The sequence below is a fragment of the Streptopelia decaocto genome (genome assembly GCF_964273445.1).
Source record: "Streptopelia decaocto genome assembly, chromosome: 5".
Taxonomy (NCBI): domain Eukaryota; kingdom Metazoa; phylum Chordata; class Aves; order Columbiformes; family Columbidae; genus Streptopelia; species Streptopelia decaocto.
Window position 1 is genome coordinate 44,370,901 of NC_138659.1, and position 25,905 is coordinate 44,396,805.

The 25,905-nt window shown below is 39.8% G+C and overlaps 1 protein-coding gene across 1 annotated transcript in view; it reads right to left on the reverse strand.

Moving 5' to 3' along the window:
• Positions 1-4,347: 4,347 nt before the first annotated feature.
• ZCCHC24 (zinc finger CCHC-type containing 24) overlaps positions 4,348-25,905 on the reverse strand; it is a 113,693-nt gene continuing 92,135 nt past the window's right edge. Inside the window, exons 3-4 of the mRNA XM_082053522.1 lie at positions 18,196-18,360; positions 4,348-7,733 (exon numbers count right to left, since the gene is read on the reverse strand). Coding sequence (XP_081909648.1) covers positions 7,620-7,733; positions 18,196-18,360 — 279 coding nt within the window. The 3' untranslated portion in view covers positions 4,348-7,619. The remainder of the gene's footprint in view (positions 7,734-18,195; positions 18,361-25,905) is intronic.

Below are 25,905 nucleotides of genomic sequence, written 5' to 3' on the forward strand. Positions count from 1 at the left end.
GTGGGAATTATTTGGCCCTTCTGTTACGAGCACGTTGTTGCATTGTTGCTTGACCTTATTCATATAGAGCAGGAAGGTAAAGTGCTTGGCAAGGAAAAATGAGGGAAAAGTAGTTTGGTCATTTTTGCCAACACCATATCATTTGTGTTAATTTACTTTTGGTTTAAGTATGAAAAAGTTATTTTTTTTGAGGAATCACAGAAAATGTGGTAAAAACGAGTTAGGACTTTATAGTTGGTCTACTCACTGTTTCTTCTGGTCTCGGTGGAGCGCTAAATCTGAGGTGTTGGCATTGGGGGAGACCACAGTTGTTCTGTAGGAAAATGTATTTCAGTTCTGAGCTTGGCTTTGTGGCTCGTGTTTGCTATGGGAACAGTGCTATTGGCAAGCTTTATATTGAAGAGCAGTATGTTTTACTTTTCAAACAATAATTTACCAACTAGCTCTGAATATGCTCTTTTCCTTTCTATGGGGCTGAGCTGGGAGGAAATCTTTCATCATTTGATGAAATAGTCACCTTTTTCAAGGCTTCAGCATTGCACCATTCCTTCGCCGACCTCTCCCCCTCAATGCATACCCGTGCACACACAAGTGAGATTTAAAGGATGTCACTGTGGTAAAGATCTCCAGGTGTCAAATATGCGCCATGTTTGTAGGGGGGATCATGCACAGATGAACTGTCTGCTGGTGTGTCTATCAAAAATTTTCTGTTTGTTTTAAATTAAGGGTATCTCCATTTTAGAGGCAGGATACCTGAAGTCCAAAGTTAATTTCATGACATCCTTATTTTAACTTCCAATCACAAGAGTATTGGCAGTCTCAATAGAAAAACTGCTTCAATTGAATTTTGGGGACGAAAGAAGAGCATTGCTAATAAGCAACAAGCATTTAGTCAGTCTAGTCCTTGCCATCTGATAGCATCCACAAAGAATGAATTAGATCAAATCGCCTAACTTTTAAGTGATATAACTTAATGGCATTTTAAAAGGACCATTATAGTAGCTTTCTGGCACTTAAACTTTTCTTTCCAACTATTAAGGATAGAAATGCACTTTGTCTGATTATAGGAGGGTTTTCCTTCCGAAGAATGCTAGACAGTAGGAGGCTGTTGGAATCTCCGAGCTGACACCACTAACCTGTTCCAGGCGCAGATCAGGCTGTGGGTGAAGCGCTCTCAGCCAGGTGCCACCGGGCTGGTTGCAGCCCAGGGACTCAGCTGCAGTGCAGAAATGCCTCTTCCTATGGTTGGGTCACGGTTGTGCTGGGGCAGGTTTGCACCACAAACACGCAGCTGCTAGTAAAATTTCAAAGGAAGGAACATTCAAGAAAACCATACCACACTCTTGTTTTTTTTTTCAGTACTTTAATACAGCATTAAAATGCTAGAATACTAGAGGAAAGCTGTATACTATCCAGCAAATAAGGCACATGTCGGAATGCCATTTTATGGACAATCCACAACAGAGGTTTTACAGTCTCTTTAGCAACACAGTCACCAGATGAGCAAGCTGTCATCTCGATTGCTGAAGCAGAACTGGTACCTCTGAGGCCTTTGTCCATAGGTTTTGTTTGTTTGTTTTAGCTGTACAAGTTTATTAACAGTTACAGAAAAAGAAATTATACAAATCACCAACTGAATCTGACAAGGTCAGTGGGTACAGCTAAACAACTGTAATAATATATAGGTTAATTTTTTTTTAAAGCTGAAGAAATTCATAAGATACAGTGTTAGTTTTAGCACTAGTACACAACGCAGTTGAGTGCTGTACTAAATAACCTTTTAAAGGAAACAAGAATCCAGTACAGGGTTGGGCAGACCTCCCATTTCAGTATGGTAAAATATCAAACTAAAAACCCAATCCTTCATAGTATAATCAAACTACATGAAATGTAAAGTGTAAAAATGCTTCAAATACGTGCACATGCATATTCTATATTGCTATGAGTTCTAATTAAAATAAACATAAACCTCTACAATAATCTACTTCAATCCTTTTCTCTTACATCCTTTGATTGATATTATTGCTGTAGCCGATACTGCATAGCTGAGCTCACAGTCTGCAAAGAGTTGTGAAAGTCAAGTTGTCAAACAGTGTCCCAAACATCTCTCTTCCCCTCTGCTTATGGGAAAGGAAAGAGCCACCATCTGAAACCCAACGCTTGTGCTTCGGAGTTTCTGAAAGCCGAGTCTCTACGGTGCTTTCAGCATCTTCTCTCTCTCACAAGGCCATAAAGTGACAATATACTGTTATTTGCTCCTCACTTGCTATATGTCTAGTGATAGCTTTTTCTAGCAATCCTTCCCCAAATACACATAAATAAACTGTATAAGCATTTTCATATAAGTCTAAGCACTTGAATAATACATTGGTTACTTAATACTGATATTTTCATCCAAGGATAACAAAAACAATATGGCTTAAAGAATTGCAAGGTTTTTTTGTCAGAATTATGTACCAACTTTCATATAATATTTTACGTAGACAATATTTCCTTCTTAATGTAGTTCTGTTGCATACTTTATACAGACAAAAGCATTGTAAAAAAAAAAAAAAAATTACTTCCATAAATATTTTCTTGAGGATACATCCTTAGTTCTGTAAAATACTTAAGAAAATCCTTACCTCTGTTAGTATCCTAGTTGAAAGGAAGGCCCTTCTGAAAGCTTCCAAATTGTAAAAACTTTTCCCAAAAAAACAAACAATACTTTTTTTAAAAAGGCCCTCAAATATATACAAAAAAGTTACTGTAAAGAGTTTCCAGGTAAGATAACAATTCAGTATTACAAGAAATATTTGTAACCATTCAAAAATTTTAACATCTAAAAAGGTTTTCAAAATACACACATAGTATTAAAAAAAAAATTGAAAGAAACTCTATGTCAAGTATAACTCAAGATAAATACACATCTGCAAGTAAAACTGTAAAATACTTCATACGGGGTAAACATTTGTATCAATCATCTATAGCTAGTAACTGCACACGATTGTCCCTTTGAAATTCATCCTAGAAACCCAAACCATCGTCCCTATATCCAAGCTCTCAAACAGCCCTCTGAGCACTTCAGCAGTATAGCAAACTGAATGGACAGCAGTGGTTTTGCAGATAGGAAAGAGATATGTCTTGAAGCCCAATTGGGAGTGGAGTGATATCTTAAAGAATGATTATTTTTTTGTACGGGGATAGTTCCGTCACGTTTTAAAATATGTTGGCAAAGGCAAGTGGAAAATGTATGTCAATTCACTTAACTTGAAAAACACATGTTGATGATTTATTGCATACTGTTTGCTGGACACCTCTCAGGATTCATACTAGGAAAAAAACATAATCTATGTCACTGTAGGACAAAGAGAACTAATCTATGAAGTTGGACATTGTCAAAAGCTCTTAACATTCAATGTTCTGCTTTATTTTTGGAATAACTGCTTGAGCGTCACAGGTATGCAGCCCATGTATAATCTAAATTTCATGTTCTACAAAAAGGTAAAATGTAGAGAATACTTCTCGGTATAAGGCTTCCGTCAGACATATGTAAATTCACATTTTTAGTTTATAAACTATATCCCATATAATGGGGAACTTCAAAATACACCTGTTTTCAGAAAGAATATATACTCTTGTGTATTTATTGGATATTAAAAAGCAACTTTGAGACTAAAAAGCCTCAAACTTTGCTTGTGTGGCATCATTTTACATCCATGGTAGCAGCAGCAGAAACTGGCTAAAATGGGGCCATCCTTTAAACTACAGGGATTTTTCTTCTTCACCATTAAATGAAGTATTCGTAACAACTTCATTGGAACCGCATCAAGTTAGAGCAGCTAAAAAACTACACCACGCATTTCAAATCACTGATACTTTTCTCCAGAGTAGTGTCAATGCCAAATTCTGTGTGAAATGTTCTGACCGACTGAGGAAACAATTTGTGTTTATTTTTTTTAAAGAAATAAATGAAAGTTTAAAAGCCTCCAAAGGTTTGAGGGGAGAAGGGGCAAAAAAACCACCCCAAACTCTGTGCTGGATGGATTGGGAGACAGGCAACAGCAAACATCTGAGGTTAAAAATCCAGTTTGCCAAATAAGCGCACAGAGCCAAATTTCTCTTAGGTACATCCCTAAAGAGTACTTGATCTACAGAGTACTGATTTAAAACTTCTAACTGATGATTGCTTTGCTTCAGAAAGACTGTCTAAGAATGTCTTTGAGGATTGCTAGCTGATGTTGTAAATGCAGAGCTGGCTAAAGAGAATGTCAGAAAGCATTCAAAAAATCTAAAAGGTAAATCAACTTACCTTCTTTTCAGTCAAAAATCTCAATTTTTAAGCTTTTTTTTTCAATTTTGAGAGAGTTAGGTCTATGGGTGAATTACCCTGGTGGGGCAGGAGGGGGAGAGAAGAAATCTATGTTTTGTAATCAATCTTTTTTTTTTTTTTTTTTAATAAAAATTCAGAAATTTCCCTCTGTGCCATTAACCGAAAGCCAGTGGCTGTAAGCTATTGTAAGTTACTTATGCGGACGTGTTTTCCCAGCAACCCACAAACTATACACAGCCGAGCGTGGAGCAAGTTCCCAGGGCTGGAGGCTGCGATGGAGTTGTGGTGTCTGAGTCAGGCAGTACAAACTGTGGCAGTGTCGCTCCTTGCTTTCCTGCACGTTTTGTTCTTCAGCTGCTTTTCCCCTACATAAGTGCAGGGGAAAATCTGTTCTTCTCGTTATTTCAAATATGCTGAATATTACTTAGATACTTTATATGTCTGCTGCTTAGGAAAATAACAATGATATAAATATTGAACTCTCATAAGTATGCTTTTAAGAATTCTTGTTCTACACATACAGACACTTATTGTTTTCGAGTCGATCATGTGCATATTTAGGAACCTTATTTTAAAGTACAACCTAAAGATCCATATGCTAAAGGCATTGCCATGCAGTGTTGAATCTGGTTAAAAAAATTTTAACACTGTCATGAAGAAAAATAGCAACAGTTGCATTTAATGGTATCTTTTAGTTGGTCTTTGTTCAGAACCTGGCAATGTGCTGTATATTGATGCAGCTGTATGGGGGATGTGCTGTTTTACTGATCTAGTGGTTATCATAAGATGGAAATAATTTCAACACAGAAAAAATGGTTGATAGCAACATCATATTTTCAGGGAGAAAATAAACCAACATTTTCCTTATCTTAATCTAACCGGGTTTCTCTACTTGTCCTTTAGCTGGATGTGAAGCATTAAGGCATTTTTTTTTTCTTTTCTTAAATGTATTATTAAGTGCTCAAGAGGAAAAAAATAGATCTGGTTTAGTATGTGTCTCTTTCAAAATTAATTGTCCTTGAGGCAAAATACCAAGATTAATACTGGAGCTCAAGCTTTGAAAATCCACCCCTAGATTTGCCTGTCTATTTTCTTATTCTTCTTCACATGGGCAGATTAGTATCTTTGCTTAGAAAATTTGTGTCTAAGGTAATTTCTGAGTCTGTGCAAAAGAATGTGTTTCCATTCGAAAATACTAAAACTGCATATCTTCACTGAGGCAACTGAGCTGTTATTAGTGTTTACTTTCAATATTATTTTTAGCTAATTTAGCTGATGGAATTGCCAACTAGGCAAAGCTAGTTTCAAAATGATTAATTTAGTCAATACTAAATACTTTAGCATTACATAGCACTTTTTATCCAGTGATGTCAAAACACGGATGTTAAGTAAGTCTCACAACACTCCTGTGAGGTATGTGTGCTGAAGTATTATTATCCTCATTTGGCACTTGGGGAAACTGAGGTCTAGAAGGATCTTGCGACTTGCCCCAAATCAGGGAGCTAATGGAAGAGCCATGGTAAAAAGCCAGGAGTCCCAAGCTTTATCCATTGCTCTGACCAGTAGACTGGGTCACCTGGACTACCCATAAATAAGGGAGTTTGCAAGATATGTACGTGACATTACCACCAGAAAAAGCAGAAACAATTTTGTCCACTGACAGAAAGGCAGGGAAATGGCAAAAATTTCACCCTAGAGCAAAACTGTACAGAGTTTCACATTTCCTATACGAATACTCACTGTTAAGTATTCAATTTGCTTTACAAGTGCTTGACTGTACCTACTGGTAACATCCTGTTATAACTTGGCATAAAAACCCCTCTGACTTAGCATTATGGAATTAATCCTCGAAACAAATTTAATCTGCATCAAGTTATTTAGGATTTAAAGTATTTCCACTAAGTATCATTCAGACAAATCAATCTCTCTAAAGGAAAATTCATAAAAAATAGAAATTGTTGATTAAAAAAAAAAAAGGCAAACATTATCCCTGTAATTTTTTTAGTGAATAATGCAAGTGAGTTGCTTGTTGTGTCTTTTTGCCAATGTACACTTATGTAGACATACAAACAGGATATTGTCTCGAGGTACTTTCAGTTCATGGTATTTCCAAATCCCTGACAATATGCTTCTTTGCAGCAGGATGCCCCTGCACAAAGTTTTACCTGAAATGGGACAATGAAATATAACTCCTACATTTCTCCTCAGATATGTAGGTGTTTCAGGAAGACATAAAGAGGGAAGGTTATACAGAGTGTTCTCCATGCCTCAAAACACCCCTATGGCCAAGAAGTTTTATATTATTACAAATTTGTACAGTAGAAAAGAGGACATAAAAATATTTCTAGAAAGTGGCTTTAAAACTATTATAAATAGTCAGTTTGGCTAATATTTCAATTAAGGGTTTCAGGGACAGTTTTAAGTATTCTTATCCCCCCTTATTCACAGTAAATTTAGTGTGCTTGTGGTCTAATGAACAGCCCATACACATACAGGGACCATTTCAGCGGGATTATATGACAAGAGAAGGATCTGTTAGTCACACAAGCAAGCCAATTTTGTCTCCTCTAAAAACCCCTTGGAATCCTTCCTGATTCTGGGTCCCATCATGGCATTCCCTTTCTACCCAACTCACACCCTCAAACAATTATTCACTTTTTTTTTGGCACATCCTGCAAAACTGGTTTTGCCTAAGCCCTGCCCAAGCGATGGCAACAAATGGGAAAAGTCCAAGAAAGCAGCAGCACAAAACTTCTCAGACTTTCTAAAACTGGGAAAAAAAATATTTTTCCTTCTTTTATGCTGTGGCTTGTTTCATTTCCTTTGTCTTGTCATATAATAGGAATAATGTTCATGTTGTGGGTGAGTGCTTGCAATTAGTGGCCCCACAGTTATTCAACCTCTGCAAAAGCCATACATATAACATATACTCCTTGTGAAACCTTGCCTATTGAATAGTACTTCTTTTCACCTGGCCATGATATAGGGTCTGTGTAAACAATCAGCAGAACCTGTAACCACGGTTCTGTTGTGAACACTATCAGTAACGCTTCATATATGTGTGTGTACATATACATATAAGTTTACATATATGTATGTATACAAATCATAGTCCTGTAAATACCTGTTGCATGCATGTGCGTGCACAGGAGAAATGTTACATTCTATTAATGGTAAGGCATATTATTAGATAGGCAATATTGGCAATTATTTTAGCTTTTATCTTGATTTGTTGTGTTGCTGTTGATCGCGTGCTGCCAGAGGATCTTTAAGGATGACGGGGACGGGAAGAGGCCACTTCGAAGGCTTATTGCACACGGCGGCAGTAGTAGCCCAAAACTTTGCACTTCTCACACAGATGCTGAGGATGCTCTTTGCTCTGATCCGAAACATCCAGGCCATCTGGCTTTTCCAGGGGCCTCTGCAGTGAAGGGAAGGAAATCAGATTAGGTCCCAGGTTTTGTCACTGTTACTGTTTACTGTGCCTGTGATGCCCACTTTCATGCTTAAACTGGGCTTTCTCCGAGCAATTATGAAGGTACTGTATTTATTTCCTGAAAGGATGAAATATTTATTCAGCTCTGCACTGGTTCAGAGTGGCCTCACAACTTACTGTCATTCTTCTTCATAAAGGTGGTGGTAATTTTGTCATAGACAAATCACTAAAAGACTTAACTGGAGCCTATATTTATAAAAGCAGTAGTGTAGAAGAGTTTATTCTCTCGGGCCCAGTAACTGAGATGTCCCCAAGGCATTAACTAATACCTCAAGCATGGGAATGCCATTATCCAGCAATTCCAGCAGGGTTTACCAATGTTGGGATTAGCTACTATGACAAGAAAACTGTCTTAACCATGCACAGATATTATGTAGTTAAATGAGGTTTTCCCAATATTCAGACCCATATTTCTGAGTCTGAAATTTTTGAAGTAGAGCAGCAGCAAAGCTAAACAATAAAAACAAAAAGAATAAAACCAACATAAATCCCCCAAAATAAACAAACATAAACCAAACAAAACCCAACAAAAACAAAAATGCAGTCAACCAAACAAACAAAACCCCCAAACAACAACAAAAATGAACCTCACACAACTTTGCTTGAACCTGAGTAATAAATTGACTACGTATTTGTAATAATATTTGTGAAATTGCAGGGTTGAACGTGTATTTGGCTAAAGAAGGGAATTAAACTGCTTTGGGTTTAGTAGATCTTTGATCTTTAATGTTCCATGACAAGTAAAAGGTTTCACAATTATTCTGAAAATAAAATGCCCATGTGAAGTAAGGTTAAGTGTTTGGGAAATCTAATAGGTGAAGAGGTAACAGAGATGTGAGGCAGAACACCATAAAGTGCACCATTTGTTTGAACAACAACAAGAACTCTCTAACCTGTAATTTCTCTGTTTTTCTGAAATGTACCTGAAGGACTGTTTCATTACACAGTGCCTTCCCATGAAGACAGTGGTTGTTCTGGGGGCCTGTGGTCCATGCAGCCAGTATGGGGTGTGAAATCTGAAAAGAGGCCAGAAGCTTCTCACTGTTCTCATAGGGATATTAGACTCTTGCTTATCTCTTCAAAATATGGTTCTTGGAGCAGGTGGTGGATAAATATAATTTACAAAATGATTACCATTTATCTTTTCGCACCGTTCCTAAATCCTAAAGACTTTCCTTTAGCTGTGAAAATCTTAAAGTACACCTCATGATCTAAGTTTTCATTTGTAAGTTCTTCATTCCAAAGCCACCCACCTGAGATCCTGTGGATAGGAAGAAGAGACATTCAAAGCTTTTTTGTTTATTTTTTTAGCTATGTAGCATTGCAAAAACAGCTCATAATCCAGAGAACAGAAGGGTTTTTCAGCTCTCTCAATAGCTAAAATGAGACAAAATATATTCTATTATCCTGAACAAGGGTTGTGTTCAAATTCTTGCTTGGTTGTATTGGATTATAAGTGCAACACTCTTATTATATTGCATAGCTAGTAAAAACAATATCTGGGAGTAACTGTGTAGTGATTGCCAATGGCTTGTTACTGAATCAATGTTCTTACTCATGATATTCCCTGAAGTTTTGTCTGTCCTGGGCCACATATTATATGTCTTTCAGTTTAACTTTTTTTACAATTTAATTGAAAATTGGATTTCCTGTATCAGGTGGGGGATAAGGAAGGCAGATGGATCCCTCATCTCCTCTAAATCCTTTAATTTCCCCCTGAAGCCCCACAGAGCTTTGAATGACTTGTTGGAAGTCAGTATGTTAGGATTTGAGATCAGAACCAGCAATCCTGTTCCTACGCTTGCAACCCAACCCCTGGTGCAGGCAGCGCTTCTGCCACAATGCAGACAAGTTGAGTAAGTCCGTTTGGTCAGAAAAACTGCCCTTCTGACTCTACTACTTATTCCATCAACACCTGCCCACAAATTTTATTCAAGAATTTGCGTTACATAAATGCAGCCCAAGATGATGCTCAGGTTCATGAGTCCCAGGAGTTAATTTATGCTCCTCAACAGAGAATTAGAGAATTTTGAAATGCTACACTTAAAACAGGCTCTTCGACTCAGCTCTGATTGCTTCTACATGCTGGCTGTGCTCTGATTAAAGAGGAAAAAAATACAGCAGTTATCATGTTTATTGATATAAGCCAGATTTTTTTCCTTTTTTTAAAATACGCAAGGCCTTGGGAATAATTTTTCCTGGAAATAGTGCAAAGGACATTGGGAATGCCTTAAAGCGCCAAGAGTTTTTGGATGGTTTTCAGAAACAATAGCTCTCTGTGGTTTGCTTTCCCCCTGCGTTGATTGAGCTCAGCTTTTTGGCCTGCAAAGCATTTAGATTTCAGAAATGTTATTGTTACCAGCGTGTTACGACACACAGGCTGGGGAGAGAGGGGTTACGAATGCAGGAAAGCAGGTTGCCAAGGGCCAGCTGGAAGGAGCTGAGCTGAGCCCAGGCTACGTTTCTGGTGAGGTGATGGAGGGCTAGAGGCTTCAAAACTGGTACTGTGGTAGTTTTTATGTCCCAAAAGCAATTCAATCCAACTTCTGCATAAAATGCAGCCCCAGCTTTATCTCCACTTTTTTGTCTTCATGGGTTTCTTGTAAGGCAAAAAAACCCCCATTCATACAGCCTGAGAAGTGTTCTTGTCCTGCTGCTATTTGTCTGTTATTAATTGTGGAGAACTTTAATAACCTTACAGCCTTTCAACCTTTCTTAGACCACTCTGAAAGGGTAGGATGTTAGCCAAAGAGCTGTGTGTCCACCAAGGTTGGACTTCCTTGGCACAGGCTGACCTTGGACAATTCTCACCAGCTTTGGTGCGGTGGAAGCAGAGGGGCAGGAGAAGATGCTGGAGCAAGAGGGGTGCAGCAGGGTCAGGCTGCTGCACACTGGGTATTAGTTTTGGGGATTGCCTGAATTATGCAAAAGATCTGAATAGCTGAGGAGGCTGCAAGAGTTTGGTGGTGATGCTGCTGAGAGGCTGGTAGCACAAAAACTCAGCCATGGGTTGGAGAGGGTGTGGAGAAGGGGATGAGCTATTTGGCTGAATAAATAATTCCTTTCCTTAGAAAGATGTGAAATGGAGTTTGTAAAACAACAGAAAATCCTCCTACGTTTCTCTGGGAAAGGCATACTTTTTTCCATTAAATGGAGAGTTTAAATATAATACTTCAGTTTTCATTGTCTTTTTTTTTTTTTTTTTTTTTAATGTAAGCATCCTGGATTTGGCAGTCCGTATTTTCAGTAAAAACTGCAGGGATGGGCATGCTTACATTCTTCGTTTTTGTGCATCTTTGCTTCATTTTCTCCTAGTAGTTGCCAAATGGAAATAATCTTGTGCAGCTCCACCAGAAAAACATTTGGTGGTTGTGACTAAAGCTGTTGCCTCAGGGGAATGAAGCTGAAATAAATTTAAATTTATATAGCAATTCCTGTCCCGCAAATTAACTTTTGACTGTGAAGTATTGCTGTCCCAGTCTACATGTACTGAATGAACTCTGCACTCCCCACAAGTCAGTTAAAAAGCCCAAACCCTCAAAACAAAAAAAAATCAACCTTATGAAGTGTTAGGTGTCAGAGAAAATGTCAGTAGGACATCCTTGAGGAAAATTGCTTCCACTAAGAAGCAAAATGGAATAATGTGGCTGTTTATGCTTGTATTTGGAAGATTGATTTTTTAAAATTTATTTTATTTTATTGTTCTTTTTTCTGTAGAATGGAACTATTTGATTGCACCACTGATGGGTAAAGGGTTGCATCAAAATTCAAATGTGAGAAAACACTTCTAAATAATTTTCTGGATGTATTACCTCAAGTCTTAATGCAGCAAATGAGATGATTAAATGACAGAGTAGTCATGTGAATAGAAATGGATTCTACAGCTATGGCTGGCAGGATAATTGTTAGGTTAACAGTCTTAAGAAGCCATAGCTAGCGTGAATTTGTAAGTTTTTAGTTCAATAAAAGGTGTGCACTGGGGATAAAGAATGAAATGCAATGTGCATTCTCCAACAGCAGACCCTCTGCTTTTCTGTCTGCGTAAGGGAACAGGGACGCTGACAAGGCCCTCAGTGGTTGCTGTGGATCCGAGACAGCGATAGGAAGGCTGCAGATCAGAGGCATGATGCTCGGAGAGAGCAAGGATCCTCTGTCAGCAGCATGCCACTGGGACAGCCCAGCTAGGAATGAATGATAACCACATGGATAATGGTGAAAATCTCTTTTTAGAATTTACAGAAGGAGCAGTCTGGGGTGACCTGTACTCCTACTGCTGAAGCATGCAAGTAAGGGCATGCTGGGGAGGGCTTATTAAATCTGAAGTGTCAAAAAAATGTATGCCTGTAACTGTTGAGAAGTTTATTGAGCTTGAGTGATCAGACCCATCCCTGCCCACACTGAGAGAAGTGGCTGTGGCTGCACCCAGGTACGGGAATTGTGATGCGGCCATTGCATGGCCCATGGATGTAATAGCTCGGATATCATGAATACTATATTTACATATCAAATTATTTCCAATTCAACAGTAAATTCCTGACAGCTGGAAATAAATAGTGTCCAAGAGGACAAGTTGGTCACCAGATGGCTGGTTCTGCACCAGTGTGACAGCTGTCATCACAAACAGCACTGGAGTTAGCCACAAAGTCAGAGGAGAAGCCTTGATAAGCGGCCAGCCAGGAAGCAACCACAGGCGCAGATGTTGCCGCTATAGCAGACGAGAAGAAAATGAGAATTCAAAGCTTGGCGTCTGGGCTGTTATAGTGCCAGGAATGCCGGTGAATGGCTGCAAGGACTAGCTCCATTGCTGGAGCAGGGTAAGAAGGAGCATAAACAACTACAAAATCCAAATTCCTTGGAAGAATAAGAGGTAGGTTTAAGTCCCATCTGTTTATGTTCAGAGTAGCTAAAGTAACTACCCAGGAAATGGCTTTCGGAACAGCCATAGAGCAACTTTATCAGGGTAGTTCTTCGGTCTCCTGTTCCTCAATAAGACTTGAGCTCAACTGGCCTCCAAATTTTGCCCCGTGCCCTGTGAATTCCTACAAGCACTCTCACGGGGAGGTTTACTGTTTGAGAGATGTGGTGGAAACCCAAAAGGAGGAACACAGTGGCATCATTTCGTCACAAAACCAAAAATGCATACAGAGCTTCCTTGGGACAAGGAGCAATTTTACAGCTCAGGTGCAAGACCCACCTGATTCCCCCCTCTGTGGATGAGATGGAGAATGAATGGCAGCAGCCCTGCTATCAGGATCTTGCATTACTACTTGTAATATGTGCTCCACCCATCTCTCTTAAATGCAGAGGTTTAGAGCTGTATTTATAGAGCACTCTGAATTATATACACAGCTGTAAAATTGCTGAGAAGACTTTTCCTGCCCCAGAGAGATTAAAAGCTCCTTCTAACAGATAGGGAATGTGGAGTGAGAGCGCAGGGCTGAATTGAGACATTCCTTGTGGGGAATTGGCACAGGATCGTTTCCTGGAGTGAAATGAGCCTCTGGGAACAAAGAGCAGGTGGCAGGGAAGTGTGGCTGCTCTCCTCTCCGGGGACTCACTAACGAAAGGTATGCATAAGAAATCAAAATTTGAGCATAGCTGAACAAGCCATTCACAGAACCAGCACATGTGCTTGAACGGCTCCCCCAGAGCACTCCAGAGTGGAGATTATTATCTTCAGTACTCTGATAGTATTGCCTGAGCCAGTTACATGGGAGTACTCTGGCAAGAACCATCCCTTGTGTGACAATGTGGACAAGCCCTACACGACTCAAAAGTCCATAGATTGAGGAAAGTAACCAGGGAAGATGAAAGAGAGATGGAGATGAGGACTGGAGAAAAGGGCAAGCCCAAGTATTGAGAATAAGCTACTAATTCACTGCGATGTCAGGCAATTCCGAATATAAGGATTTCATTTTTTTTCTCCTAAATTGGACAAAATCTCAAATATTCAGGATGATGTAGCAAAGCATGGTGGCCCATGTGGTTATATTTCAGCTGTTGAATAGACTCTACAGAGGTTGATCTCTTTGGTGAGAAACAGGGGGAATAGAGATAATTGGCAATACCAAGGATGGAAAAGTATCCTCAGAGGTGGTTCCTGTGTCTTGTCCTATATCCACACCTTCCTTTAAGTGTCCTCTGCTGCCCAGGATCACATGTGGAATAGGGAAGTATGGTGTGATCTGGTATGAGTTGTCATTCTGTATGCACTATTGTGAATGGAGACTTCAATAAAATGCCTACACCAGGGAAAGGTGGCACCTGAGTGGCTTCAGACTTGGTCCAAGTGGCTTGCAGTTAAGTAATTTCTGTGGTTTTGGAGGCTTTTGTATAATAACTTGACATAAGGCTAGTTAATGTTGAGGATCCAACAGTGATTTGCATCTGGTGATAAAATGATAATTATTTTTTAAAATAACATTTGAGATATCATTGCAGCCTAACAGATGAAAAGTTATGTTTACTGGACAGTAGGGCAAGGAGTAGGAAAAGGAGATAATGAGTTTCCAACACATTGCAGAGAAGAAATATTGACAAAATTGCTTTGAAGTAGAAATAAGACTCTTTGTAGTGGTGCCCGACAACAGGATGAGGGGCAACTGGCACAGATAGAAGCACAGGAGGTTCCTTCTAAACATGAGGGGAAACGTTTTTATTTTGAGGGTGCCAGAGCACTGGAACAGGCTGCCCAGAGAGGTTGTGGAGTCTCCATCTCTGGAGACGTTCAAAACCTGCCTGGACACCTTCCTGTGCAACTTGCTCTGGGTGAAGCTGCTTTAGCAGGTGGGTTGGACTGGATGATTTCCAGAGGTCACTTCCAACCCCAACCATTCTGTGATTCTGTTATAATTTGTTTCACTAGAGCTAAATAGTGTTTGAGCTTGAATGGAAGTTGAACTTCTGTGTGGCCAGTTCACTGGGTTTTTTTACATTAAAAAATAATCCACTTATGGATTACCTGTACTATGATCACACCACACAGTGTGGTGACCTTGCAGTGAAAGAGTAGATATTATAAAACAATATTGGTTTCTTCATTCTGAATGGAGTTAAAATGACACAAGAGAAACATCGCTTCTAGTAAGAGGCAGCATCTTTTCTTAGACAAATTAAGTTGGAAAAACTGTTTAATGGAAGATTCACATGAGAGTGAAAATATTCTAATCCCATATAATGAAGGCAATAGGAGCACATAACTAGCTGAGGACATACACTAATGCACTGAGGAGGGAAAAAAGTGATTGCTAGAAACTTGCAGAAGTGCATAGGAGCTTAAACATGAATAAGAACTCTCCTGTTATAGGTGCTGACAAAGTAATCAAAATCTAAAGAATAAATAGGAATCATAGACAGAAAAAGATAAGGTGGTGCTCGCAGTGCTAATTAAGAAAACTACTAAATAACACCACACAGATAAATGTTGATCAATGTTTAGAGAGAGTATGGTGTGGAGCTGGATGCTTGGATGAAAAACATGTATGGGTGAGCAAACACTAGGCTCTGTCAAGAAGCAGCGCTGAGCTCATGCAGCCCAAGGTAGCTCTCCTTTGCTACTGGCTCTGTGCATGAACTGGTGCCGTTTTCTTTACTGTCTGGCCTCAGGACGAATGAAAAAGTATAGAAAGAATGATGACAGTAACACTGAGAAGCAGAAGCTAACAGAGGTGAGGCAGAGACAACAGGATGTAAAATCTTTCAACTCAAGGCCCTAAGTTCAAATTTTAGGAAGGAGCACTAGTGACCAGATGCAAGTTATTTCTATCTAGAAGCCTGGCTGAAATGCACTCTCATCTTGAAGATCTCAAATAGCTGCAATACCTACTGGTGGGACATGAACATATGGATAGATAAGAAAGGCAATGCTCTTCCACATCCTGAGTTATGGTGTCCTTAGGGAATGATGTGGAAACAGTGATGGAAACCTGCACCGCACATGCTGTGATTCTTCCCAGGAGAACACCACGTATGTGGCTCCAAGGCAAGCACAGGTTACAGAAGCACTGTAGACCTTAACCTTTCCACATCATGTCCTTGATGTTAGTACTGCTATGCAGATTAGACTCCTCTAGCCGTGCTAGGAGGGGCAACTCTACCCAAGGGACTACTTGAAAACCTTCTTTACTACAAAATATACATATTCCCAAGTCTGTGCCTCTTGTGTGCTGTGGATGGGATACCTCTTGAGCAATTTCTCATAATCCTTTGAACAGCAACATAAATGATGAATAGAATTTAGAAGAACAAAGTAAATATTTATAAAATTGGGTTGTAAATCAGTGGTCTTGTAATTTCACGCATGTGATGAATGCATGAATGCACGAATCCATTGCTCAGCCTGGATTTTGCTTCTTAGTCTACACAATCTGTCTAAAGAGGGGCAAGGAACCAGAGACCTTGGAAGCTTTGAGACTGTCTCAGGTAATTTAGCAAAAAAGGTTCTTGAATTTTCTTGTGATATAGTTTCCGGACACAGTTTTGTCAGGGACATTAGACTGCTGTTTCTAAAGATGACATCTTGTTTTCAGGTTTGGAATCAGAGTGGCATTAGCCCAGAGAAAGGAGAACAGATCACATCATCTCAACTGGCCAACAAAGATATTCACTGTCTCGTCCAGGGAAACATCTATGTTCATTGTAAAGTACAAAAACTTCCATGATAGAAAGAAGGGATGATAATCTCACAGTGAAGTACGTCAGGTTTAAACCAAGGCTTCTGCCACAAGCATGGCAAGCTTCAAGCACCACATTTTAACTACAATTTGTATTGCTTCAAGGTACTAGTAATTATAAATCAGTATTTTGGCTGCATATTGGAATGCAATGTTGCTGTAGAGACTGAGCCAAATCTTGCCTTTAGAATTAGATGAATATGCATATGCATGTAAGAGGAGGAAATATAACTGATTGGATATTCCTGGGTGTGATAAAGCTAAATAAACTTATTTGTATCTCTTCTTCTTGCCCGTTGCAATGCATTTCAATATTCCTCTGTCTTTTCATGATAATTAAGTCACAGTATCCTCATTTAGGATTTTTTTTCCTGACACCATCCTGTCCAAAATCTCATGAAATGGTATGATGTGTTCCTTATGAGCCCATGGAAAGAGCAGAGCTTTTTATAGCCATTTTGCAAGCACTTAAGTAACTAATGAGGCACCTAAGGCTCTTGATGGAATTTCCTTTGTACCTTTTGCAAGTATACCCACATGATCTGTCTATGGTTTGAGCAGTATCTGAGTGGGCAGCAGGTAACCTGACCCATGCAGAACTCTATTTATTACTGAGATTCAGCTAGGATGAATTATACTTGCGGCAAATCACACCTCCCAAACTCTCCTAAAATAATTCTTACCTTTTCCATCCACAACCATTTTCTGCAACATTGCAAAATCCCTCTCAAATTTTTCTGTTATGGCCAAATTTATTTTTCATGGGGTTGTCAAAAGTGAATTTCTGCATGAAAATACAGCTTTGACAGCCAGTCTGTAGTCTGGTTTGTCAGCAGAACAAAAGGGGTGTGAGCTCATGCAGATGGCCCGTCTGTCTCCTTCTAAAGACTGCTGAACTGGTTGACTGTTTGTGACCAGTGCTGGTGGGGTACAAGCAGGAACTCACAGTCTGTTTTCCCATCATGAGCTGGAAATGCAGGAAATTACTTCAAGGGACGGGCGCAAAGGCAGGCTGCAGGGAGCAGGAAGGAAGGCTGTGTGCACCCTGTGAGCTACGGCTGACAGGATGGCAGATACAGCTTTCCGAGCAGAGCTACTGCTTAGATTTGACCCTTTCAGTTTAATAAAAGACTTTCTCTTGAAGTTCTTTGCTTGGGCATCACTTGGTATTATGGAAACAGAGAAATCACTCCTTAACCGGGTTGTCTTGGTTTACTGTCATTAACCAATGAAATCTGTAGGCAGGAGTCATTTTAGTATTGTACTCTTTTATCATTTATCGTTATAAATAGACATAGCCTATTGCCCAAATCCAATCTTATTTCAACAGGTGAAAAAAGTACTGACACCAGTGGAATGAAACATTAAATTGGTGTAAATACAAAGAGAATCAGAAGGACTAGGAGTCCCACTGCTACTCCTGAACTTGTTTTAATTAATCTCAGATTACAAGGCCCCACAGTCTGTTTCTGTAATAAAGGCAGGTAAAGATTTTGGTTTGCAGGTATTTTTACTGAAAGACAGGACATTCAAACTTTGCAACTCTGACACCAGTCCAGATTCCCAGGACTGAGAACAGCAGCTCATGTAGGGAACAATTTTTGTGGCCTCTTGTAATCTGTGTTGAGTCCTGTTTAAGCCTTACCCACAGTTTACAAAGGCAGGAGCATTTCTAGTTCCAAGCCTGTATGCTAGCACATCTGCACTTCTCCTACCTGTTTGTGAGGATAAACATTAATGTGGCACTTGATACATTCTTGTCCCATGTTAGCCCAGGAGTTTCCACTCATCCATTTTCTCTTGCATTTGGGGCACTTATATTCACCGAAGCAGCGTTTCTTGCCCTGGTATGGAGTCAGGCCTTCTCCTTTTGGACGAGCCTACAAAACAAAGGGAAGTAGCAATGAATGACCAAAAGGGGCGTGGGGAAGTGGTAGTAAAGTATGGGTTTTTTTAATTAGGAAACTTTGCACAAAAGATACTGGAGGCAAACACGAAGGTCATAGCCCCTTAACGAAGAGTTCATATGTTGAAGTTCAAGTTTAACTGTTCGGAGAGTTATTTCTGTGAGAAGTATGCAAAAGACGTAAGACTTGCGACACTGAACATAGTATTGAAAAATATGTCCATGTGCTTTTTGCAGTGAATAGTTTTGATAGCCATTTCATTATATAAGATCGTCTCTCTTGAGAACGTATTGCTAGCATTACATATAGCATTTTGAGAAGTAGCTTTGTAGTGAAGGACTATATTTCTTCACTAGATGCTTGCATATTCCCCAGTAGAACCCACCATTAAGACAACTTTTTGTAAGTTAGCTTTGCACAGCCTTTAAATGATGAAATATTGGCAATTCATTACTGTATGGATCTGCATTATTATTATACATGAGAGTGAAAATTGGGGTTGAGCATGACAGGAAGACGTGTTTTTGATTAGTGAAAATAAATAATTTAATGACCTTCTTTATTTTGTTTGGGGTTTTTTTGTGCTCTTGGTAACAATGTTTCAACAATTTCTACATTTTGAAGGACATAGGAAGAGATTGCCAAATATAATGGCCTGTTGTGCTGTTTAAATGTTAAATGTTCCCTAAAGAAAGCTTTTTTACTTAAGGAAGCTAATAGAATAGGCAATGACCTTATGCAAATACTGGTTTTATTTTTTCTAAATACACTTACTAAAACTGTGTGTCATACTTAACAATAGCAGAATGCATAATACGTGAAGTGAAGGTGAAGATGTGAGTATTGCATACAGCTGTCCTGAAGATAGCTGTAAAGATGAAGCCATTTTCCCAGAGTCTCAAGCAGGTGTTGAAATATTGTCCATATGTTTGCTGTATTTTGTTTATTGTTGCCTAGAGGGACATATTCTGCCTGTATAGCGGCAGAATGGTATGATCACCTATCAAAGGATTCTTTGTCATTTATTTATATGTCACGCCTCTGCGGCTTTGTTTTTTTCCCAAGGTTCCCAGCTGAAGTTTACAAAAGTTAAATGACCCATCATGCTGGGAAAGTGTTTGTTTTTGTTTTGGGAGCTTGTACAATTTCTCAGTATAGAGGTCCAAATTGCATTCTATGTAAAAACAGGGTTGAAAAAGCAGGTGGTTGGCAGAAAGACCTGAGCTTGGCAGGAGCTCTGGGACTTGAACTCCCATGGCTGATGGAGATGGTGTACACTGTGTTACCTCCAGGGTCGCACTTGGGAGCAAGTGGGAACGGAACATTGAGTGCACTTCCCACTGCATGCTGGCAGGTGGAAGAGGAGCAGGAGGACCTCAAACCTATTCTGGACTTTTTTTTTTCTCTGTAGCATCAGGAAAAACCATTCTCTCAGCATAGCAATACTCTTCTTTAAAAGGTCAGATGCAGGAGCAACGTCCATTACAAATAGGCAAACATCTGTAATAATTTGCTTTGTGACACTCAATCTGACAAGCCACTGTAAATATTCTGGCTCATAGCAAAGATGAAGCTGACACTAGGACGTGCATATTTACGGAAGTATTGCTTAGAAGGCAATAAAAAAAAAAAATTCATTGGTGTAACGAGAAACACTTGGACTTTCATGAGTAGATGAGTGCTGGCAGGCACCCAGAGTGTAATCCTCTGATCCATGGTGTCCCTTGATAAGGATGGGAGATTGTAATTGAATGTAGGGCAGGAAAATGTCAATTTATGGAGACATCCTTATTCTGGACACTTAATTTGGCTCTGCATCTGAGAAATTTGTAGCAGAACTCAAGTCAGTGTAAGAAGGAGCGACATGCTCTCTTCATTTAGGAATTGAATAGGAAGTCTGTGTACAGAGAGCTCCCATGATTGAGAGATGTTTCCCCTCCTCCTGAGGTGTCACTGATTGCTTTATTTGTAGCTTCAGCTGGGGCTATGTTATTGAACATAAGTTATTTCTGATTCTCGGGCTTGGTGACACTTTACTTAAACCCTCTCTGCAGTCAGACCTGGAAATGCAGCTCCATTGCCCCTCCTCAGAAGCAGTCCTTTCAGAAAGCATGCAAGCCACCGAATGTGTTATTTCCAAAAGTAATAGCACTGACTTTGGAGACTGAGTGTGTCTGAGAAGTCTTGTAAATGTTTACAAACAGTATATAAACATAACACTCCCACTGCAATATGTTATGCCAGCCATAAAGAGCATTTAAACACCAGACTCCCACAGCAGTATGTTGTGCTAGCCACAATTGGCAGACAAGGGACACTTGCAGAGACGGCCACTCCGAGCGGGCTGGTAACTGCAGGTTTCTCCAGGTCAGGTAGCTGAGTCCAGAGGTGCCAATGCCCCAAAATGTTTTGCCCCCTGAAACACACAGAAGGCTACTGAGGATGATAGTCAGTGATGTCCTCTGTGTGTAGAGCTGGGCATCAGAAACGGAGGTTTTCCAAATTAGAAGCTACTTTCAAAACTTGGCTTCTTCACCTTGCTCAGTAAATCGGAAGCAGAACCAGGAAAAGAACGTAGGAGCCTTGACTCCGGCAGTAATTTCCTGTCATAATTGCTAGACTAAACTTCTGATTTATTTTTATTTTAACTTTTTGGCTGTCACAGCTCCCTCCTCAGTCAGTGACTTTAATTAGTTTGCTGGCAAAGCTACAACATTCTCTGTAGGTGCTTCGCTATTCTGCTTTATGGATGTTTATACTTTGCCCTAACAGATATTATTTTCCTCACCATATCTTCAGTTTCCCAAACTGTGCCCCACAGGGAATTTGGATTCTCAAACAAACAAGCTCATTTTCTCTAGTGAGAAACATCATTAGGAAGCACTGACAGCAGTGAAGGCAACTCTCCAACTCCCTCCACCCTTCATGTCCAAACAAAACAGAAATTTGACAGTTTTTGGTGGAAGGCGAAACCTGAGTGAGATACACTAATGGCCTTAGAGGTCTGAGGCTGCGTGATTTCTTTTTTTTCTTTGGTGTGTGTGTGTGCCTGTGGCTTCAGCAGCAGCAGAGCTGAATTGCATAAACATTTCCAAGAAGCAGGCTGCTCCTTGGCGCAGAAGCCGTGGGCCCAGCCTAAGCACCCAGTTGCTCTGTGACAGAGGTGCCTCAGTGCTCATCCAGCTGCAGGGCAGGAACTGTTTTCACCAAAGGTTTTTGTTAACTAAGTGCCAAAAAAGAGCAAGAAGATACATTTTGTCTTTTGGTATTGACCTAAAGACTCTTTATTTTATAAAATGTAGGATTTACCTTTTTAAGCCATTAGCCTCCTATTCCCTCCTCACCCTGACTCGATTTGAAGGGTGTTTAATAGTAAACCGTGGTTGGTGCTTAGGTCCTACAATTAACTCACTGAGCATCATCTTTTCTTACTCTTTCTGAGATAGGGATTTATTTATGTTCCAAATTAACCTGGAAAAGTTGCAAAATATCTTGGTTTTACACACTAACGTAAGTTGTCCTGTTGCCTTTAGGCTCAGGTAGTCTTTGGCCCAGTTTCTATCCTTGGCTGCAAAAGCTTGGTGGAACCTCTGTCTCACTATGTTTGAAACAACATTCACACTAGCTTACAGACCATAACATGGACAAGGTTTTTACACTTTCATGTCTCTTTTTGTCTGGGAGTTGACAATTTTGTACTTTAAATGTTGATTTGACAGTCTTACTTGGTAAAACAAAAGCTCCCATTATTTTTCCTCCTATGTTACCGTTTGGCTATCCAACAAATAACTCAAAGATTATTAAATGCACCCAGGGAAGGTAGGTCTTTGGGGATGATCAAAACCAAACAGTTTTCTACAATGACCAGAAACTAGCCATTACTTGAAGTATGTTTCAATGTCCTGATCTAGATTCTTTGTGCTGCTTTGACTTTGGAAATCAGCTGTGGGTTTGCAGAAGGAGGAGCCTTCCTTCCTCAAGGCACCCCTGGGGTGGGAGCTGTGGTGGCCCAGAAGACCTGCCTTCCTTGTGGCCCTTGGGCACAGCCTGAAGCCAGTCCTAGAGTGGTGGTGTTAGTGCCAAGGGTGATGGGGACTCCCTCTGGCCTCAGATTCGGGAAGCAGCACAGATTCTACAAAAGCCCTTGCTGGGCCCTCTGTCCACTAGCAGTTAGCCAAAGGAAAGGACCTTGCCCTCTGATTCATGAGACAGCCATATATCACCTCAATCTTCCAAACAAGCGCTAAGACAAGTGACATCATCTTCGCAGGTTTACCTAGCCAGTGCACGTGCCTGCCTTAGCTACATCCAATGTACATACAAAGCCAGTATCTTTTGTGTGGCACAGCAGAGAAAATGACATTGATATTCCATCTTTCACTGACACTCAGCTGCCTCTATTTTTCATCCTCCTCCTTTCTTCAGCCAAAACCACAAATTGGCCTCAATAAGATTTTAAAAGTGTTGAAGTTGAGCTTTTCTGTGGTAACTGGCCAGCCAAGCTCTCTCACAACGTATCATATTGTGCATCTCACGGTGGAATCTGCCAAATCACTTGGCAGTGATGGACATAATAAAGGACTCTTTGCTTTCCCCAGACAATTCTCTCAAAGTATCAGTTTGCAGAGTCAGCAAAAAACAAAACACTCTCCGCCCCCCCATGCCCTGCTTGAAACTAGATTAGTTAAAAAAAACAACAGGCAGCGAGGTCCCTCAAAGTGAGATGCAGAGAAACAGTTTATTTGATGCTTCTCTTCCCCTCATCTTCCCCCGAGTTTGTGTTGTACAGCTGAAAGATGTAGAGGACAGGGGGAAGACGAAGTCAGCATGACACTGGTAGGTGGGTCCCCTTCCTCGAAGAACTCTGTAAGGGTCTGCTTAGAAGGATGCTTCATCAAATAAAGGAGAAAAGCAATAATAGCAAACAACAGCTTGATGCATTGATTAGATCCCAAGTGGTTTGCAGGAGTGGGACAGACAGAGTTGTATTTTGAAATATGAGCCCTCCAGCACTCTCAATTGTAAGTCAACACAACTAGGAGATGGAATAAAAAACCCTAGCCCTCTTATTTTTTCTTACTCTACAGGCATAGTTTTGAGAACGGTGAAATGATGACAATAAACCATACCCAAAATGTTCAATTAGAAAATGAACAAGAAAGTATTGGGCCAGATTCAGCATACTGGGTGTCCTGGCACTCTAGTTCTGACTCTGCAGCAAGGTGTAGAGAGTTGGGAAATTCATTGAATTCCTCTGACCTTTCTCAGTGCTGTGTAGAGAATAAGGATGCACTCATACACCGATGGGAGTCTTCAGCAAAAGTGATGCCAAAATGGCACATAAAAGGGAATCCTTAGATTAGTCATTTTTTTTTCTTTGTCCTTCCTGACTTTTGTATTTATTTAAATCTCAGTATTGATAGAATACATATACAGATGCAGAAGTTATATGTTTAGGAAATGAATTCTAAGATAGCTGGTCTATTTTTCCTTGCTGTGTGTACTCCATGTTGCTGCTGTATGATATTACTGATGTGTGATACTGGAGACTTCTCAGGTACTTAAAAGAACTGCTGCTACATCTTTAATTAGTAGATGCAATATAGGAAGAGCATCTAGGAGATACAGAAATTAAATTAATGCTCTGTTTCAGCCTTCTTGTCTCTGGTGTAATTAGTGTATTGATGATACGGTGAGAAGTCTTGCTTGATATGGGTCAGTTAAAGGATAAGGACAATAGCTGTCAGAAAGCAGACTCTACATGAAGCATTACTCTTAAAATAAAAACTTCAATTTGATTTATTGAACTATAGACATTACAGAGTTCCTAGATGTATTTATTGGATGTTCCAGACTAAGTATTTACTGCAAACAAAATTGTATCTGAGCAAGACATGACTGAAAAATAAAGAAAACTTGAAAACTTGTTTGTGCAGCTTAACAGAGGAGGTCAGTAGGTATTTTATTGGGCTGGCATTTTCTTGGGGTCCTTGCCTGTGACAAGCCCTAGAGCTACTTCAGCCTCTGACTGGGTTGTCTACTGTATGGCTTTTATCGCCACTGGAAGCATCAGGAATTTGAACTGCTACATTCATAGAAATAAGTTTGTTTTTCACTGCAGTTAAAGTTGATGAGTTGTTATTGCTCATCTGAAACCTTCTATCACACTCATACCACTCTTAAAATCTGATCAAGGTGGGAAGTGGTTTTTTACTAAGGTCCCAAACAATGAAACTGTTACAGTCAGATATTTTGTAAAGTTGGTAGGATTTCTCAGCACCTCTTCTCCAGGGCACTGTTTGTATTGTAGCCTTCCTGCTCACTGACAGTGTGTTGGGCAGGGGAAAAGGGGGCAACGAGTTACTGGAGCTGATGCCCGGCCTTGCCTGGCCCCTCCAAAGAAATGTAGAACTAGAAGGAGGCACGACTGCTTAGGTACTCTGTGTGTCTCCTTCCACTCCAGGGGTCACTGTGTACTGGGCTATTGCTAGTGGCATATTCTATCACCTTATGTGGACAATCATTTCACAGCCACATGTGTACAGAATTTTGCTCGTTGATACATTTATCCTTTTGTTTCATCTTCATGCAGGTACCTCTACTGAGCATAAACAGAGTCCTCTACTTTCTTGGTCACACAGTCAGTGTCCTTCTAGCAGGGTGGTGTTCAGAGTGGAACACGACTCTCCAGATGCACAGTGTTAAGCAAAACATGCAAGTTTGTGTATCATGCAATCCGAAATAACATTAGTCTTTTTATTTTGCTTGAACAAATACCCTAGTTCCGCTGCTAAAAAAAATGTTCATTTCTCCAAGTATTACTCTTTGAAAAATATATCAATTAAGCTGTGTCAATGAACTTTATAGGTAAATTTTGAAATGGCAGAAGACCAATTCTATATTTGTCATTTCAATATATGAGTATGTATCTCTTGGTTGCTCAGTGTTGTCAACATATCATATGTTGACTAAGATTTTGATCTCATTTCCATAATGGTAAACCGAGAGTAAGATTTGGCAGTATTTGTTACTAATAGCATGCACATGGTTTCTGATGATGATTAAAGCAATAGGCATGGTTGTCATGGACATGCTGATCAAAGTCTAGAAATCCAAGAAGATGGCTTGGCAAAGATTCTAATATTTAAATCAAAATCTGGTTTTGCAGATTTTTCAGAATCCTAGCCATGCTTTTTGGAACAAAGGCTTTTTTTCTGCTATCAAATGCCTAGCTGAGCTGATCATTAGGACCACCCTTGGGCCAAAGATACATAATACTAATTTCTGTGTTAAGTCAGTTTGAACCATAATATGTGCAGAATTGCCAAATATTAGTTACTATCTGATGTTTCAATTACTAAACATGGACTGTTCTGAGAAGTTGATAGTGTGGGTTTCCTTCTTGGTGAATCTTAGTCATCACTCCACAGCTAGTATAAAAATAGAAAACATGTAAAAGCTCAGGACCATACAGTCTGAGAAAACAACTGTATTAATCAAATAATAGTATGGTGTTTT